This window comes from Thermobia domestica, chromosome 6, assembly GCF_964235325.1.
Source record: "Thermobia domestica chromosome 6, izTheDome1.hap1.1, whole genome shotgun sequence".
In the NCBI taxonomy this organism is placed as follows: domain Eukaryota; kingdom Metazoa; phylum Arthropoda; class Insecta; order Zygentoma; family Lepismatidae; genus Thermobia; species Thermobia domestica.
Genome location: NC_137459.1, coordinates 146,488,431 through 146,507,977, shown reverse-complemented (window position 1 = coordinate 146,507,977; position 19,547 = coordinate 146,488,431). Strand labels below are relative to the sequence as shown.

Sequence of the window (19,547 nt, the reverse complement as noted above, 5' to 3'; positions counted from 1 at the left end):
CCAATGAACACCATACATCACTGACATTATATTTAATTGTATATGTAATGTATTTGATTATGACATATTGCATGCAGAAAGAAAGAAAACACTGATAATAGGTGAATTAGAAACTCCAATCGGAAGTAAGCAATCTTGCAAATGGTGCGAGATATTGAAAAAATAATTGAAAAAAATCCCCTCTTTATGGTACTCCTTGCAGATTTTTATCAAAACGTCTTTCACTTTGACACACAATCATAATCATACGTCTTGCAAATAAAATCAGAAAAATAAACACACTGCTGAACAAGACTGCACTTATTTAATATAATGCGTCTTTCACTTGTGTCTGTAAAGGGACATGTATCTACAATTGTTGTGAGGAATGACAAGGAGATTCATGCTCATATGTGAATGATGCGTAGTGTAGAGAGCGCAGGTTCAGCTTGTATAAGCTTAAAATATTCAATTATATTTATTGTTGTGTTGAAAAAGTTTTATAGTGTTTTGGAGAACATAGGTGTGCATTTCTCATACATTTCTTCAAACGAAAATAATTTATTTTAAGCATTTATATTTTTTTTAAAAAATGTTAAAAGTGGAGAAGTATTGGATGGACGAAGATATCGATATGTAAAAAGTTACTACGTGATCAAACCTTAACTGTCACAAACTTGAAATGATTTCTGGGACTTTCCCTCAAAATATTGTTCGAATTTTTCCATTCTTTCAGTTCAAAGAAAATTACAAACATTCCTTGTTAAATAGTGTCATTTACACAAGAACGATTGTAAATCAAAACAACGCTGAACTTTTGACAGAGCATCTGTCACTGATCAAAGATAGCCGCGCCTGTAGCCTGTCGGTAATAGTATCACGTACCGTGTCTGTTCCGAAGAAATGTAAAAAAAAAAAATGATCTCACATGTTCTTCAATATCACATGATATAAAGATGAATATGTTATAGTTAATGCTAGTTATCTATATATGCTAGTTAATAATTTATGGAACGATCACTATTGTCTACATTTGGGGTATTTAAATTTATTTACATATTCCAAAGTTATGACTAGAAGAAATTAATTGTCAATATTTATTTGATAAATTGAGTGAAAAGAATAAACGTTTTATTTAATTATTAAATTCATAGATTTAAAATTAGATAAAATGCACTCTTTTTTACCTGGCGTCGGTGTCTTCCTTCTTGTTGATTTACGTTTTGACCCTGAAACGAAAATAATGAATTTACGAAAAAATAATGAATATACGAAAAAATATCATACAAAGAAATTTATACTGCAATGTAAATTCAATAGCCTACTCTGAACTGTGAAAGCAATATCAGTAAGAAACCTAATTTTAGATTACACTACAAGTATAATTTTTATTGAAAATAACAATGTAACGTACATACATGATTTTAGAGTGCAGTTAATATGGAACTGGATTTGCGTTTTACATAACGAAATGCATCATTCGTTTTAGTTTCACGTCCACGTTTATGCTCTGAGGCTAAGGTAGACAGTAATTATGATATTGAAAGAAATCATAAATAAAGTGTGGGGAAACGGGAGAACACAGAGGACACTCACACACATGGTTTTTGTTTACTACTAAGCCCACTTGGGGACAGTGGAGATTGAACCAGGGTGTAACAAATCAGATGTGGAACGTTCTACCAATGATCCACCATGGACTAGAAATACCTAGTATATCCATCTAGCATTTCATGATGAATGGGTTTAATAAAAGACTAAAGACTAACGGTTATATTCTTGTCATAAGAACAAATAATTCAGAAACACCGAAGGGAGATTAATACACCATTACAAGTGATTATGTAGCTGACTGCAGATTTCTGCAATTACTCATTAAGTGATTCCACGGTATGTAGTTAAATTTACTACCACAGTAAAGTACTAGAACCATTGATTATGTGGAGTATGATCACTGTGTTGAGAGTGAGAACATTTCTGTGTATTTAGCAATCTTCCTAACGCTTGACATGGGGTTTCCTCGTCTTACAGAGATGCACAGTAAGTCATATGTTGAAACTTTGTTCTAAGATATTATTAATAAATTGTAATATTTAGTATGCATCCCGGAACTGTGATATGTAAATAAAAATTGATAATGGTGAAGGAAGTATAGATAATTTAGTAAAGTAAGAAAGTGTAGGTGAAGGAAGTATATAACTATGTGGTGTTGGTAAAAAGGTGATGGAGGAAAATGATGGGAAGAAGGTAACAAGGTGAGAGAAGAAGATGGATGAATCACAAAAGAACCACGGACGTTATATTTATAACAAGTTTACGCCGTTTCGATCGAACTTACGATCAGCCAAAACAGAGTTGAAATCTCAACTATGGAGTCAAAATGGCCGTGCCATAGTATTGAAAGAAGTTGTTTATATAGGCCTGAAGACAAGACAGAAAAAGAACTGACCTAACCAGGTAGCCCAATAGAAAGAGAAATGAAGCCATCGTAGATAGGTAAGAACAGTTCCGAGTACACAGTAAAACATGGTTGTGTTAATTCAATTCAATTGGTTCCAGCATGCGTAACACAGGGCAATGGTTCCAGCATGACTACCACTATGCGGTGTTAATTCAACACAGACCCCGCGGTGTTGGCGTTTAACACAGGGGGTGTGTTACGTTTTTAGCACTCAACCGGTGTTGAGCGGTGTTAAATTCGGATCTGTATTAGTATTTTCGGTGTTGATTCGACACCATGTCAGTGTCGGTAGTGTGGGGAAAAGTGTTGAGTGTTACTTTGGGTGGTGTTGCACCAACACGAAGAAAGTAACACAGTGTGTAGTGTGTTAATTATTTTGTGTTAATATTACACCATAAAGTATCAATACAACACAGCCCCTGTGTTATTTCAACATCATTTCCTTATAATTTCCATACACCATTTGTGTCATAATCCAAGGTCAAATACGTGTAAGTAACACTGTTTTGGTGTTAATTCAATACTCTCTGTTAAAATTTAAGGTCAGACTACCAGATTAACACCGATTTTGACGTTAGTTCGACTCCACTTCTGCGTTACTACGACACCGACCATTTTTCTGTGTTGAAAAAGCTTGTGGTGTGCATGCTTACCCTTACCGAAGATTCTAATATTAAAATAAGAATAATAAACTACAGAACATTTAGAAAAATTCATAATTTTTTTGTCGTCCTCCCCAACATTTACTGTGAAGTATTTCTTGATGGTGCGAAACACAACCTTCAGCAACATCTAGTTCAAGAATGATAGGAAACTCTTACCTATATCCTTATAATATGTTTGTCTCTTAATCATGTTTCTACTTGTTTTCCGCCATTTTTGAAACACAGTCCCCGATATTGACTGGTGAGTTCTAGTACAGTGTAGAAGTGACACAGTAATACGATGTTGTTTCTCGTCATTGACATATTTCTTTAGAAACATTATATAAAACAATTGAGAACACATTCCGCGGTTTGCATGTTGAAATTTTGCGAATACCTGGATTTGTTTAAATATTTCTTTCTACTGTGTTTGTAGCTTCAGTACATAAGCCTTTATAATTAGATGTCCAACATATTTGGCAATCACTCAGAAAACAACGCCGAAGATTCTACACTTGTGCTAATTTAACACACAAGCTGGACCGGCATTTGACACACAACTCCAAATGGAGGGTGAGTTGCTCTAACCACCTGTTTGATATATTTTAAGACAATCGTGTTAACACATAGGCATGTCGTTGAAATAACACAACAATTTTTTTCAGTGTACATTCTATTTACCATCCAGAAACATATAGCTAGGAGCAACATCGTTAAGGGTCCGTACTGTTACTTCTTCTGGCTGTTCTTAGAAATACATTTAAGATGAAGAAACCAGGGTAGCATTTGTCTGTTGTAAGAAAAGTCTCTTGTTCGATCCTAAGCCATGTGAACGTTTGGTGAACAACATCGTGTTCGTTGGTGTCCTCGTGTCCTAGTGATTCTCGCATTTTTGATGAAAGTAGCACATTTACGTATGCGGCTTTAAGGAATTTCCTCGTCTCGATTTCAACGATCCATTTCCTAAGAAGATAATATTATGTTTAGAAAAATGAGAATGTACACCTTGACGTCTGGAGGGAAACTACCCCCTATAATGCAACAAATAAATGGACCGAAGCCAATCGTATACTTTCATAAACTCCGTATATGCTCAGAAAGCAGGCTAAGGTCTCAAGTTAGTTAAAAGGTTGGGTGTTGTTGAACATGGTTGTGTGAAAGTTCAACATTCATGAACAACACACAAGTGTAAGTGATTTACGAGTACAAATTGGAACGTTCTTTACATCTATCCGAAAAAGCACCAATTGTGCATCTGAGTTTAAAATGGTGACGAACGTACCACACCACATTGATTTGTGAAATTTCATATCGGTGACACAGCATTGAAAAATGAACATTGCGGCTAACGAGTAATAGCATGTTCTGATGAGATCCTCAGGAGACTTCTGACACGGACTCTTGGAAAGGATTCGTGTGACTGGAGACGAGTTAGGCCTATACCATACACAGAGAAAAAAGCGTTTGTGGCTTACATAGAAACGTAGGTTACATGTGTAAATCTTGTATTTTTGAACTTAACGTACAACTATATGTAACATCCTCCAGTAAACGTATAACTGAAAACGTATGTTTTATATTACTTTCCGTGTAGATCTAACTGTTTCATCTATACGCAATTTCCGTGTGAAAGAAAGAACTGTATATAGGCAGTAAGGATCTCACTTACAGATGGACGTATATAACATAGCTGACGTATGTAACATACATATACGTATGCAATATACAGAAGACGGTTAAATGTCAAACATTCTGCAGCGGAATGATGCAACATCTAAGCGGGAAAAAAGTAGTATGTATGTAGCATATGGATAACGTATGCTCTGTACAGATTTCTGTAGTAAATATATAGATTCTGTATATTTGTACAATATACCGTTGTCCGTATAACGCAGCGTTTCCCAACCTTTTTCAACTTGCGGCACACTGCAGGTGTAACTTGAATTCTCGCGGCACACTCATGTAGATATTATTATTATTATTATTATTATTATTATTATTATTATTATTATTATTATTATTATTATTATTATTATTATTTGTAAATATAAAATACCGTGGTAATTTATTTCTGTGATTACTGATCTCTTCACAGACAAGAAAGGTCGATGACTGGTTTTCGGTAAATTATTATGCTTATTTTTCATTCTAATTTAAAAATAGAAAACAACTGCAATGAGATAATTTATAAAATTCACTTTCTTTTTCAAAAACTGTATTCAACCTTTCATTAAGAAGTCAGATCACTAAATAACGAATGAACAAACAAATCTTTTACTTTTAAAACACAAATGTAGGTAATTTGTATGCATGTTTGCTTTGTCGAAAAGATTGAATGATATTACGAAACAGTCTGCAAGAGTAAAGAAGCAATAATGGTCATAACAATGATAACAAATACTTTTTTCAACATTAAAAATGTACAGAAAAGTAACCGAGTATCAAATTAAAATTGTAGATTCATAGTAGAGGTTCATAGTAATATGAAATACAAATATACATTTTTCCCTGTGTTTTGCAATTTGATTGCCATGAATTAATAATTTTATTTTGATTTCCTCGCGGCACACCAGTGGACCATTGGCGGCACACCAGTGTGCCGCGGCACACCGGTTGGGAAACGCTGGTATAACGGATTGTTTTCAGTGTACCACTGTTCTTCGGAGGCCCCGCAAAGTGAAAAGTTGGACTTGTGGTTGCCACATGCGTTCTCAACAGCCAGAAGAGATCGTCGTTGGAGGTGTGCAGTTTAGTATATATATTCTGAATTTATAAAGTACAGATCTGTGAATGCCATCTTTGCTGTAGCTGATGCAAAAAACTACCATATTCGACTCCTGGGTTTGGAGTTGTTATTTTCTTGACTGGCATACGTCTAAAAATTAGACGTAATCCAGAAGTATCATAGGTAAAAGAACCCGTGAATAATGTTAGGAGTCCAATATCGACATGGAATTCATAGCCAAAATCTGTGAAATAGTTAATGCTTTATCCAAATTGCTGATTGCCGTATCCCAAGTAACCTGTTTCTAGCTTGAGGTTCATGTAACAACAAGGTGGAAATTGTAGAATATTTTATTTGGAAGGTGTTAGTAAGTAAGTCAAATTGCTCTAATAGTGTGATTTTTATGATCCAACGAAGTGGCTGCGTTCTCCTTTAGTGTACTTCGTGCAGTGAAATTTTCATTATTTTAAAATTGATATATATTTTCTTTTGGACTGGAAAATTTCAACTTTAAGAATAGTGTGTTTGTCTTTTGATTATGTGCCACAAGAAAGTTAGTTCCTACCAGAAGTTATAACACAGTGATATTATAGCTGTCGTGTAACATGCTTTGAAACATAACTGGAAACTAAAACATCACAGGATAGGAAATGAAACAGTTTGCTATCTTAAATTGTTTAAATGTAGTACAAACCTTACAAACTTAACTTTACCTCTTACAGAATCCTTATGTCCAGCTAATATAAAGCAATAATAAACAACAATAAGACAAGTGTAATTGTGAAACCTATAATTAAAATTCCAATGAGTCAATTGGCTGTCTAAATTGATGCAATAGGAAAATGAACTTTCCAAAATGTTTTTGTTAACTTCTAGTGCATTTTAATACTGCTTTATTAGTTGAATATAACTTAGTATCTGTCGAATATTTTCCTAAAATATTGCTAACAGTTTGTCTATTTACTTATATTGAATGTTTCCTTATTGGAATACATTATGTAGCATTTTTCTTTGATTAGCCTTTATTTAATTTCTATAAAAGAACCTATCCTGACATTTTTATAAGTAATCCAAAAAATATTTATTCGCCATTTTTCAATCAAGAATATGAATGAAATTAAATATTTATTATGATGTTTTACTTTATGTGCTTGACGACATTGGTGGATATAAAGGAGATGAAATACTGTTCTCAGATTTTTACGTTGGAAATACGCGAACATTTCGAATAAGATAGCTAGAAACCTTAATAGAAACCTTGTTCATCTGAATCGAGATTTTTAATCTCCGTTTGTACAGATTGGGGATTATTACTTTCTTCTAGTAATACGCATTTACTACTACACTTAAATGCATCGATCAAATAAGTACAAAGTCCAGTGCTTAGTAAACCTTGAAAACGTTTTCTTCAATTTTAAGACAAGACATGACTTCCGATTTCTATCCTATTTCGAGTACTATGAAAAAGAAATCACGGGCTGACTGTTAGCATTAACCTTTGACATCGGAAGTCGTAGTAAGCACTCGAAATTTAAATGGCTATGTTGTGGGCATGATTCCAAAATTTTTTCCACTAATGCAGTCTTTAAAAACTTGGAATTCCTCTTCCATTTATGAAATTTTCTTTATATTTAATAAAAGCGTTAAGAGTCTTAATGGCAGAGTATTATTTAAATACCACCAGTAAATTATGGGGGTAAGAATGTAAACACTGACTTGAGGGGATAAAATAAATAAAACTTTAATAAGAACCTAATTACACTGGATAAAAAGTTAGTCACCTCCTCTTACAGCTAACATTGTTTTGCTTATTTCGCTATTACTGGTATTGCACAAGTAACACTTAAATAAATGATTCATTACCATTGATGCATTACTGAAGTGAGTATCCAAGACACCTCGCCTATATAAGTCAAATGAAATGTGACAAGATGACAAATGGCACTCATTGTATTTGTACAATAAATGAAGTTGTCCGATTTGCTGATGTATAAGGGTGAGTATCTACCTTCTCTTTTCACAATTTTATAACGCGAGTGCGAATCGTAACTGTGACAGAAATGTAGTCATAAAAAAGCCCTAACGTAGAAGGGAAGCCGACGAGTTTCAAGTCTAATCATGGGAATTTTTTCTAATCTGACGGGAATTGGTGCAGTCCTTGAGTACAGATCCATCCCAATTAATTGTCGGTAAAATGTTGCTATGGAGATTTGAATTCATTGGAAAGGCAAAGAAATAAAAGCAATCCTCAGCACAGACATTTACTCAGAGCTGAAATCCTATGGCGAGAAATCCAATCGAAAAGAATTGCTTGATAAATTCAAATTATGCGTTTTTTTAAGATAACGAACTTTGAAACAATACTTGACAAACACAGCAACAAGTTAATGAATATGGGTTCGAACTTCTGCGGCATCCTCAGTATTCACCTGACTAGACACTTATGATTTTCCATTTCTTCTGTGCCATGAAAACACACCGTAATGACAATCATTTACTCAGTGACAATGTTGTGATGCTTTGTCTGAATGTTTTTACGCCTACAAAGAATATGTTCTTTATAATACATGTATCAGATAACTTTGAAGACCACTAGGGAAAATATACTCACATGAAAGTGGAGTGTTCAACGAATATGAAATGTCATCAAGTTACCATGCCTCCTTTCTTGTTAATACAAAATATTACACCTGATTCTCCTACATCGATTAACTAATTGATATATAACATTTCTACTGCACTGAGACGACAAACAGAGTGAACCTACAGCTTAGCATGGCATTCGAACCGTATATTCTCACCAGAATCGAAGGCAGGTCTCCCGTCTAACGGCACAAGAATTCCAAATATTTTGCCATGAGGAATATCTAACACTCATAACATCAATTGCACATCACATTGCACAGGAAAATACAAATCTGAAAATATTTGTTTCTCAATTTGGAATAAATCTGTTACAATAACAACTACCAACTTAATAAATTGTTTATATCAAGAAATATTAATGTTTGTTGGTTCTATTAAAGTTTATGATTCCTTTCATTACAGACGAAATGTAAGACATAGACGTACAGCCTAAAGTGGAATCTGAATCATCATAATGCATTCAAAATTCAAGGCACTCCCTCTCAAATCCAGAACCCCGTGCAAAAAACGTGTGCACTAGCCAGTAGGCCAGTGTATTTCAGTGCAGAACGTTTTACCAGACAAACAGAGAATTCTGCCTGGAATTAAGTCATCAAATGACAATTTACACGGTGAAATAGTGAGACCTTTTTCGTGGAAACAACGGAAATATTGTAATGAATCATAAATAGTATAAAAGAGATGAATAACTTTAGTAACCAGTTGTGTGATTACATGATACTACTAACAAGGAACAAACATGAACATGTCATCTGGCCATCCAAATCAAACCTAGTCCATTCGATAAACATAACAAAGATATGCCCATGCACAAAAAAACTAGGTGTCATGGACAATGGAGTAAATCTCTGGTGTACATTGACCCTATTAGTGTAAGAAAAATCGAAAATTCGCAGTGAAATAGCTATTGCATCAACACTGTTCATTGGAAAGTCGTGGTTTATAATTCATTCTCTTTAGCATTAAACAAGCTTTCCAAAGGTGATACGTATTGGGGAACATAATGAATGAAGAGGGAAAATCGGAAGAATGTTGGGACAATTCCTTCCAGAAATCCCTCCCATCAATTTTGGCCCCCTCTGAAGTGGCCCTGGGTAAAAACACACAATCCAAGTGCATATCGGAAAATACTATAGGGGATAAGAAATGATTGTGCCATGTTTTGTTTTCATAGACGGAATAGGTATGAGGGGAAAATTCTATATAAATTCCTTCTGTACATACAAAACAGAACCTATGACCTGACCTGTAAAGGGAACATAATATAAAAACTATTAGCCCAGTGCTATTTACCCTGATAGCAAGTTGTGTACCATATTCTCTGTAGAATGTAGCGATCGTTTTAAACAACAACTGTGCTACAGTTGTATTGGGATACACCCACATTCTCCACAGACTCCCACCCATGCCCTTTTGTTCTCTATTCCGTTCTTAGCGTGTCATACTATATCTTCTCCCTTGTTTTAAGGGTATACCTCCTATCCGTATACCTCATAGTATTTTACAAGGTATATTTTAATTGTGTACTCCTACTCGTGTGGGACTTACTAGGGAAGATGAGAGTAAAATCACCCTCTGAAAAACTGGATGTCTCGCATAAGTTTGAACTTCACTATGTTAAGTTTCTCGTGATATCTATTGAAACGCTTGCTTAATTTTACAGAGATCGTGATACAAATCTTGATATCAGGATAAATAGGACTGGTTTTATATTTTTTATATTATGTTTTCTTTATAGGTCAGGTCATAGGTTCGGTTTTGTATGTACAGAGCGTATTGGTATACAAGTTTTCCCTCATACTTATTCCTTCTGTCAAAACAGAACTTGGTATACTCATTTCTTATCCCCTATTGTAGTTTTCGAGATACATTTGGATTGTGTTCTTTTAGCCAGGGCCACTCCAGTAGGGGTCAAAGTTGATGGGATGGATTTCTGGAAGAAATTTTCACGACATTCTTCCAATTTTCCCTGTTCAAATACGTTATGGGTCCCAATATGTAGCACCTCTGGAAATCTTGTTTCATGCTGAAGAGAATGAACACTAAACCATGCATTTCCTATGAATAGTGTTGATGCAATAGTTATTTCACTGCAAGTCTACGATTTTATTTAAACTAACATGGTGAATGGGCCCCAGAGACTTACTCCGTTGTCCATGGTACATAATTTTTTGTGCATGGACATATCTTTATGTTTATCGAATGGACTGGGTATAATTCGGATGTCCGGATGACACGTTCATGTTCGTTCCTTGTAAGCAAACACACACATTTCATTCTGCTAGCATTGAAGTTAATAACATATGAACACGTATAGAAGTATAACTTTGCGGTTTGAATTGTATGAATACGGAAGTTCAAAGTCAAAACGCTCTTATTAATTTAAACTACTGAGCTACTGAAACTTGAAAGAACTTAAGAATGAATAGTTATTAGTAAAAGAAAAAGTAAAACTAACAGACGTATGACTGGAAAATTGTACATAACAAAATAACAATTGCAAGATTATTAGAGTTAGTAAGAATACTGGCTTTGCACAGGAGAGGATACAATGTAAAGCTTCTGATTTCGAATATTGAATTCCATTTTTTTAAAAATTCTAAATGTAGAGTTATTTTGTTACCTGACAGTTATCTCTTACCGTAGTTGGTGGTGGTAGTGATGGTAGTGGTGGTGGTGGTAGGAATGGCACCTGCAAATATATGAGAAATTGAAAATTAGTTTGCTTTCGAAAGTATTCAGAGACAGAAACTCATTTGAATCAAACAATTTATAATGACATGTTTAGAGAAATTGAAACTTGTCTTTCCTATATTTGAAAAAAATTCGCTTAAAGCTTCTTCCTTAGTCTCTATCATATAGGTTAGATACTGAACATTACCATTTACTGTACGTATGCTCATGTATCTTTATCACCATCATCCCTTTTCTGTGTGTGCGTGTGTCTGTAAAGTACATTATATTACCCTGACTATACACTCTATGCACTCACACTACCTTGATATAAGTAAGTAGGAATCTGAAGCCTGTGGCAATTGTTATGTGCCAGTGCATAGAAGAAACTATACCAGATGCTGGAGTTAGTACTTGGTGAAACCACCTTTTGGTAACATGTATGTGATATGGTATTCTGTAAGTCAATGATGATATCTTGTGATATGTGGCATGTGCAATTTAAATGTGCTTCTAGTTACTGTTGTTTGTTTGAGATTCTGGATGGCCATTTGCGGAATACATTGTTACGCGTTGCGAGACTAAGATAATGATGAGACATACAGATGTTTGCAAAAATTTAATTCAACTTCTCGCTGAGCTAAACAATATTTTTTATTTTAAAATCTAATAACATGTAACCGTTTTATCAGCTATCTACTTTGATGTCCTCAAACACTACTGAAAGTAGATGGTAGATGAAACAGTTACACTTCATTACCTGTCAAATAAAAACTTTTGTTTTACTCAGCAAGTAGTTTAGCGAAATTTAAAAAGATAAAAAAAACAAAGCTAGTTAATATGGAAAATATTACAGATGTCTGCAAAAATAATAATAATAAAATAATAATAATAATAATAATAATAATAATAATAATAATAATAATAATAATAATAATAATAATAATAATAATAATAATAATAATAATAATAATAAGTTTCATCGGTTCAATTCTATCTCCCAAAGTCATTCTTGTACAGTTTTGAGAAGTTGTTTTGAGAATATTTTTTGTAACCTTTACGCCCACCCAGGAATGGACTGGCTCCATAAAATGAGCGGCGGCGCAGATGTTGGGATTGTGCCATACCAACTGTTCGTAGTAGTTTCAATTGACACTTAGTGTGGTTTCAATAAAATGAATTTTCCTATTGTTTCTTGTGTTCAACAAGTTGACTATGAATAATACGTTGGTCATTCGTGCTGTTAGTTCTGTCTCCTACTTTATCTGAAAACACCAACTTTAAAAAAAGTAACGCACATCTCTATTTAATATTTGCTTCTACTCTGGCCTTCTTGATCTTCATAGCTAATATCTATTAAGCACATGAAGGTTCGTGGATTTAAAAATACCACGGGTACATTGTATGAGGTGAATGAAATTCGCAATACAGAATTTGAATCTGTATAATTGATGTTGATCATAGTTTAAAGGTCACAGTACGACAGCTACCGTTAAAAGCAGTCTAAATTTAGTATCTATAGAGGACAAGATGCTAGTAGTTTGAAATCATTTGAACAACATGACGAATATGGTTGTGTGTGGATATAATACTGTGTCTCCAGAATAATGCCAGTGAATATTTATCATAGTATAAAGTGATTTCGAGATTAGCCGTATAGAGGGCCGTCTAGTGCCAACAGATTGTTATGCAGAATCACCTTCACCTTTGTACGAACGTTTGAGTGGTACATCAGCGGTGTGTTTGATGGGAGACAGGATGTTCCCACTTCAGATATGCCACCTCAGTGCTCCGCGTCTCACCAGGCGATCTGAATAAAATGACTATCCAGGATGAGTTATCCGAGAGAATACCGATCACGATTACAGTATGAGCTTTGTGGTCCCACATGAGATATGAACATCATACGAGCAATCGTTTTAAGAACGTCTATGTTCCCCTGTATTTCGAGATGCTTATGACACCCCTTCATCGTTAATAACATTCTTGACCAAGTCAAGAGAGATAGCAGAAGCAACAAAAATGGAGGGTAGAGGCCTTCTTTCTCACTTCAAGCATAGGTTTTTGGGCAACATGGAAATATTAAAATTTGTCTTTGGTAAGGTCTCTTCTTCGTAACTAGTATTCCGCAAATATAGTCATCTTAATATTGAACACAGTAACAGCAGTGAATTGACATGTACGTATTTGTCCATATCTTGCATTATGATATTAGAGTGGAATCCCACTCAGCTCTGGTTTTCGTTTACGACAAACATGACTACAGCCGCCACAGCTCGTCCTACAACTGTGACACCATCAATCCTGTTTTCCGAACTTATGAGGACACTCTGCTAGTCGCCATCTTCCATCAGGATATCGAAATATGCACCAATAAGACCGGATACCTGTCCGAACTGTTGTTTGTATGGCCGCTCAGAGTTGTTACGTAGGCCTAAAAGTAGTTGCAATGTATTTTGAATACCCTGTATGGTATTTTGGGAAAGTTACTTGAGCGTCATAATGTGATAATTATCAATGTTATCACTTTTACTTTGTGTACCAACATTGAACAAAATTGTCAATTTCTAGTGGGTATTTTTAAATGCGTCTACCTGTGTATTTAAAATTAAAAAAATCAGTCTGGCTGCTAAATAAGGTTTCATATTTAATATAGTGTTTGATTACTAAGCTTTGAACGAGATAAATCTCTTAATAGAAATCTACAAGAAAAGTACAGTAGTGATATACATTCATAAGTGATAATCACACACAATTGTCAGGATATACTTTGTTCATACAAATTATCATATTTTTAATGATAACATATATCGTAATTTTCTTACCTGACCTTGCGTCTGTGGAAAGGGCAGATGTGGGTATATTGGAGGAAACTGAAAGGAAAAAATACTCTGGTACAGACTTTATATTAAATTTAGAAATCATGAAGGACAGTATTGGGCTGGTGAGATTGAAATGTCTAGAGAACCATAGAATGGAAAGAGGTTCTCATACTACCAAATTTGAACGAAAAACACGATGTATTATACATCCTTTATCATTACAGAATAGGACTTAACACATGTTATACACTCAGTGAGTAGAACATATTTGTTGAACATTGCTATGGCAAATAGAAATATGAAGGACTCAATTGGGATTAACAAAATTATCATATCGATGGAGGATTAGTGATTAAAATATGCATCTTACGTTTGCAGTACACTAAAATACGCGCTGGCATGCTATTGTGATTTGAGATAAAATCCTTGAAAATACTGTGGGAGGAAGTTGTTCCACGTAAAGTACTCTCCAATAATCGATGAGGGTGGTAAGACCACACTAATATTTCGGCGCATAACATCTCTGATTCTGGGAAAGTTTGAAACATGAGTGTCATCTAAATTCGCTCCGATCTACAAGGTAAATCGTCTGATAGAATGTAATTCTGTTATTGTCATCAAGTCAACTTAAGTTTTTTTTATGCATCTTGACAGGTATTTAAGTTTACGTTAATGGAAAGATTATGATCGGTTTGCCACCTTTGATGAAAAGTGTGAAAGTCAAACCGCAATAGTTCAGCACATAGAAGCTCAGGATGCTGACCAAAATCCCGATTTTATTTTCAAAGTGTATATCTGTTTAGTTGCTGAACGACAGTTGGGATTACTTATAGCATATTTATAAATTAGATATTAACCATCACTGTATATATTTTTACATTCTACGTTGAGTAAAACGAATTTGGCAGTGGTTAATACAAACAATTCTCATCTGCAATTGACACGACATTCTGTGTATAATATAAGCATGTTGTAGTATGATTAAATCATTTCACACATAATATTTCCACGTATTTTCCCTAACCCCTATAATTTCTTGACCCATGAAATTTGTTTACTAAACTGAAGTTGATGTTATGTTGACAACTGTGCATTCTAGCATCCTTATTCTTCTGCCATGCGTTCCACGAATGACAGAGAGATATAGATTAATGCCTTGTAACTATTAATAAGCTCTTTTCATCCCAATAGAGTTTTAAAATTACATATCTCTTGAACAATTCAATAGCATCAAGCGAGTAGTTTAGTTCATTTAAGGGTAATGACCTTTCATTGCATATGTCCCAAATTTTCCTGTTGTAGTTATATAAACAAACCATTGTGGATACAAAATGACATGTTCTGTGTGTGGTAGCTACTTAACATAAACCTGATTATTTTCTTTTTCCTTTATATACATACTATATAATGGGTTATATAAATGTGAATAGTAATAATTACCAGTATACCTATCAGGTTATGGGTTCAAAATTTGAATAAGTTGTTGATACACTCAACTTATATTTACATGTATCAGATTACAAGAACATATCAGGATCAAAAATTTCCTGTTATAAACATTAATAGAATATACGTATTTGAAACATAAATTCAAAATTGGTTAACCTTCAAATACAACAGCCAATATATATATATATATATATATATATATATATATATATATATATATATATATGTGTGTGTGTGTGTGTGTGTGTGTGAATATGAGGTCAGAACAATCTCCATCTTCTCAAGCGTTTCTCTTTATTATAGGATATTTTCTATCAAAAGTTTTGGTTCCAAATATTTTTTGAACGGGTGCCTTAAGCCATATATAAGTTCAGAACTTTTAACTTCCAAATATACTAATAGACCTATGGGTATACATAATCTACGTTATAACACGTTCTGTTAACAGAATTATAAAGCTTTCTTAACACATATGTGGAAACGTATTAACAATGCATATTTTGGCAACGTTTTACCCACCGAAGAAGGTAAGATGGAGCCCAAAGTTTACAGTGGTACGTAACCGACTTTTAAACATGATCTTTTTGACAATTTCTAAATTTGAGGAGGAATGTTCGAAATTTGAGCAGACTGCAACATGATACCTGTGTCATATGCAAATAAATAGACATATATACCAATCCGTAGGACATTATATCATAAAAAGTAACATCATATAGGATACACTAAGACAATACCGGTACCTCCCAAACTTGAATTTTTGGGTATGTTTTATCTACTCAACGGAGCGAGATGGACCTCTCGAACTATTCTAGATATTACATTGGTCCTGTACGTCCTTATAAATTTAATTTTTCGGCAATTTCCAAAATTTAAGAGCTATCCTTTTCATCCCTCCCGAAAGTTAAAGTGGTTCAACACCTATATAAAATAAAGATATCCCAAGCTACTCTTCCCAAAAAATATTTTTCAAATTAGACATTCCTAGCTTGGATCAAGTCATTCATATTTCTTTTCGCTGAATCTGAAGAACCAAAGGATCTAAGTATCTCAGTATTCAAGGGAACAACAAAAACATTATAGTTCATTATAATAGTATATAGGAAATGAATAAATTTAATAATTAGTCGTGTAATTACAGAACACATTTCGTAAACATACACACAATGTACTGTGCTAACACTGAAGTTACTTAAAATTGAAAATGTATAAAAGGATAATTGAATTGGTGAATAGAATCAAGAAGAATATTCCAAAAATGTAGAACCACGTTAGCATTTTTTATATAACTAAATATCCAAACACATTAGGTTTTTAATATTTTGAGAAATGAAGTCTTAACATATGTTACAAATACTCCATACAATTATTATTATTTTTTTTTTGTATATCCAACAATATTTATACTACTTTTGTTACTTTTGTTTTTCGTTTCTCGAATGTAAGGTATTGTGGAATGATTACATTTATCCAGTCACCAACTCAATTTTTCTAGGTGACTTATATGGATAAACATGTTAAAAAAATACTAAGATTAAACAAACTCAAAATTAACAATAATAATAAAAAACTAAAATTATATAGTTGAGAAGAGATATGTGGATGGTAAAAAAGACGAGTAAATGTGGACCTAAAATTTGAATTGGTTTGACATTGACCATTATTCAAAGGAAAGCTTTTGCTTTTCCAGTATTAACTCTCCAGATATTTAGAATTATATAAGTAGTTACTTACCTCATAATAATATCCATTCATGGATATCCCTGGTCCCTGTACAAATGGATCCTGTATATAAATGAAAATGTAGAACTAGTTTGGTTTTTGAAGTATTATGACACAAATTAATTTATTAATTCTAGTTAGTAATTAATATTCGGTTTTCAATGACAATCCTTAATCTTAAGCTCGATAATTGCTAAACCGCTTTCTCACATCTCAAGATGGTATATGTACATTATTTATCAGAAACGGTTAGCAAAATTGTTAGAACTACGGAAACAAACTTTCCCGAATTTACCTTTGAATGAGTTAATCCAAAATCGACACCTTGCAAAATCATTTTGTCATACCTGAGAAAGTGGATTTACTTATTACAAGTAGTATAAATATACTGAATCAAACTGAGCCGATTTTCGCGTTTTAGTGTACTCAATACTTTCGTACCACCCACTAGACCGCCGAAGTAGAAGTCTAACTAGTAGACGATAGATATATCTTTAAATAGAAATCTAGAGTTGTTAAACTTATTGTCACCGATTTAACTTAGTGTACAAGATACGTGTGTCTCACTCTCCCCTTCGTCGCCGTATTATCAATGAATAACAAATATATAATCTGTGATACTCAAATCCCTAAGATATCACATAGCATACAGTTACATCCACCGGTTCAGATATAACTTCTAAAGTAAGAAAGGGAATCTTTCTGCTACCTCCCTCTATTTCATTATCCATATTGAATTTTTGTGTTTGTTTAATATCTTATTAGAGCAAGTGTCTTTTGCGCAGAAGATCCTGGTGAGAACTCATGATTAGAATTCCACGTTAAGCTGTAGCTGTAGTTCCTTCGATTTTGAATGGCAAGCTAAACATCAAATAAATTGATCAATCAACTTCATGCTCAGCTATTCAAAAGAACAATGCAGTAATTCGAAAATTTCTCCCTCTTCCTCACTGGGACAGAACTTTTAAAACTAGTCCAACTAAATTATATATACAGGCTATTCATGTTGTGCAGCTTTGCCTCTATATTAACCGCTCCAAGAAAAGTGTCCATTGTATTAGAGTCTGCCCATGTCCATACAACAAATGAACTTGTCCGATTTCCTGGTGTATCGGAGCTGAATGTCCACCATGTCTTCCCACGCGATTTTTGACGCGTCTACGAGTGGAAACGGCTTCAGAACTGTAGTCAGAAAAAGGTCGTAACCTGGAAGGGAAGCCGACGAGTTTCACGTCTGATCATGGAATATCCTTTTCTAACCTTACAGGAATTTGATGCAGTTCGTTGGTAAATATCCATCTCAATCAGTTATTGGTAAAACGTTTGAATTCATTGGATAGGCAAAAGCATAACACCAAATCACCAACACGAACATTTACTCACAGTTGTAAGCCTATGACGAAAAAAACAATTGAAAACCCTTGCTTAATAAATTCCAAACATATGTTTCTTTAAGATAACGAACTTTGTAACAGTACTTAACAAATACAGCAACGAGTTAATGAGTATGCATTCGATCTTCTGTGGCAATCCCAGTATTCACACTACTTGCCCTCTATGAATTGCCATTTCTACTCTATCTTTGAAACACACATTACCGACAATCACTTGCGCATGACAATGCTGTGATGTTTGTTTGTTTTACTTACGAAGAATACTTTCTACATACATGTATCAGATAAATTTGAACACAAAGGGGGAGAATATACTCAAGTGCAAGTGGGATGTTCAACGAACATGAAATGTCATCCCGTTACCACACATCCTTCTGTGTTAATCCAAAACATTACACCTGATTCTCGTACATTCATTAATTGATTAAAACATAACATTTCTACTATACTGAGACGAAACAGAGTGAATCTACAGCTTAGCATGGCGTCCGAATCATATGTGTTCTCACCGAAATCGAAAGCAGGTCTCCCATCCAACGGCAGAAGGACTCCAAATATTTAGCCACGAGGAAGATCTATAAACATTCATAGCATCAATTACAAATATCACGTTACTCAGGAAAATACAAATCTGATTTTTTTCCTCAATTTGGAATAAATCAATAACAACTATGAACTTAATAAATTGTTTATATCAGAAATGTGAATGTTTGTTAGTTCGATTGAAGTTTGGGGCCACGGTGGCTCAGCGATTAAATGTTCAGCTCTGGTGCATGGGGGTCCCTGGTTCGATCCCAGATCGCGCCAAGTAAACTTTGTGGTGGACAAACACCGTGAGCGTGGGTTTTCTCGGGGTTCTCAAGTTTGCTGACACTTTCTTCATTCCACCATTTCCTTCATTTCTCATCATCATCGCCTCCTTTAGCCTAGCTGCCATAACCGCCGGACGTAAAACTTAAATTGTTTAATATTTCGATTGAAGTTTATGGTCCCTTTCATTACAGACGCTATGTAAAACGTGGACGTACAGTT

The 19,547-nt window shown here is 34.2% G+C and overlaps 1 protein-coding gene across 6 annotated transcripts in view; it reads right to left on the bottom strand.

The window, feature by feature from the left end:
- The window catches only part of LOC145688249 (uncharacterized), a 277,974-nt gene that overhangs the window by 152,212 nt on the left and 106,215 nt on the right, over nucleotides 1–19,547 (bottom strand). For 4 of the 6 annotated variants that reach the window (XM_081762192.1, XM_081762194.1, XM_081762193.1 and 1 more), the window contains exons 19-22: nucleotides 17,134–17,184; nucleotides 13,954–14,001; nucleotides 11,097–11,147; nucleotides 1,167–1,208 (exon numbers count right to left, since the gene is read on the bottom strand). In XM_081762192.1, the coding sequence (XP_081618318.1) occupies nucleotides 1,167–1,208; nucleotides 11,097–11,147; nucleotides 13,954–14,001; nucleotides 17,134–17,184 (192 nt within the window). The remainder of the gene's footprint in view (nucleotides 1–1,166; nucleotides 1,209–11,096; nucleotides 11,148–13,953; nucleotides 14,002–17,133; nucleotides 17,185–19,547) is intronic. The other 2 variants (XM_081762195.1, XM_081762196.1) reach the window with 1 other exon arrangement.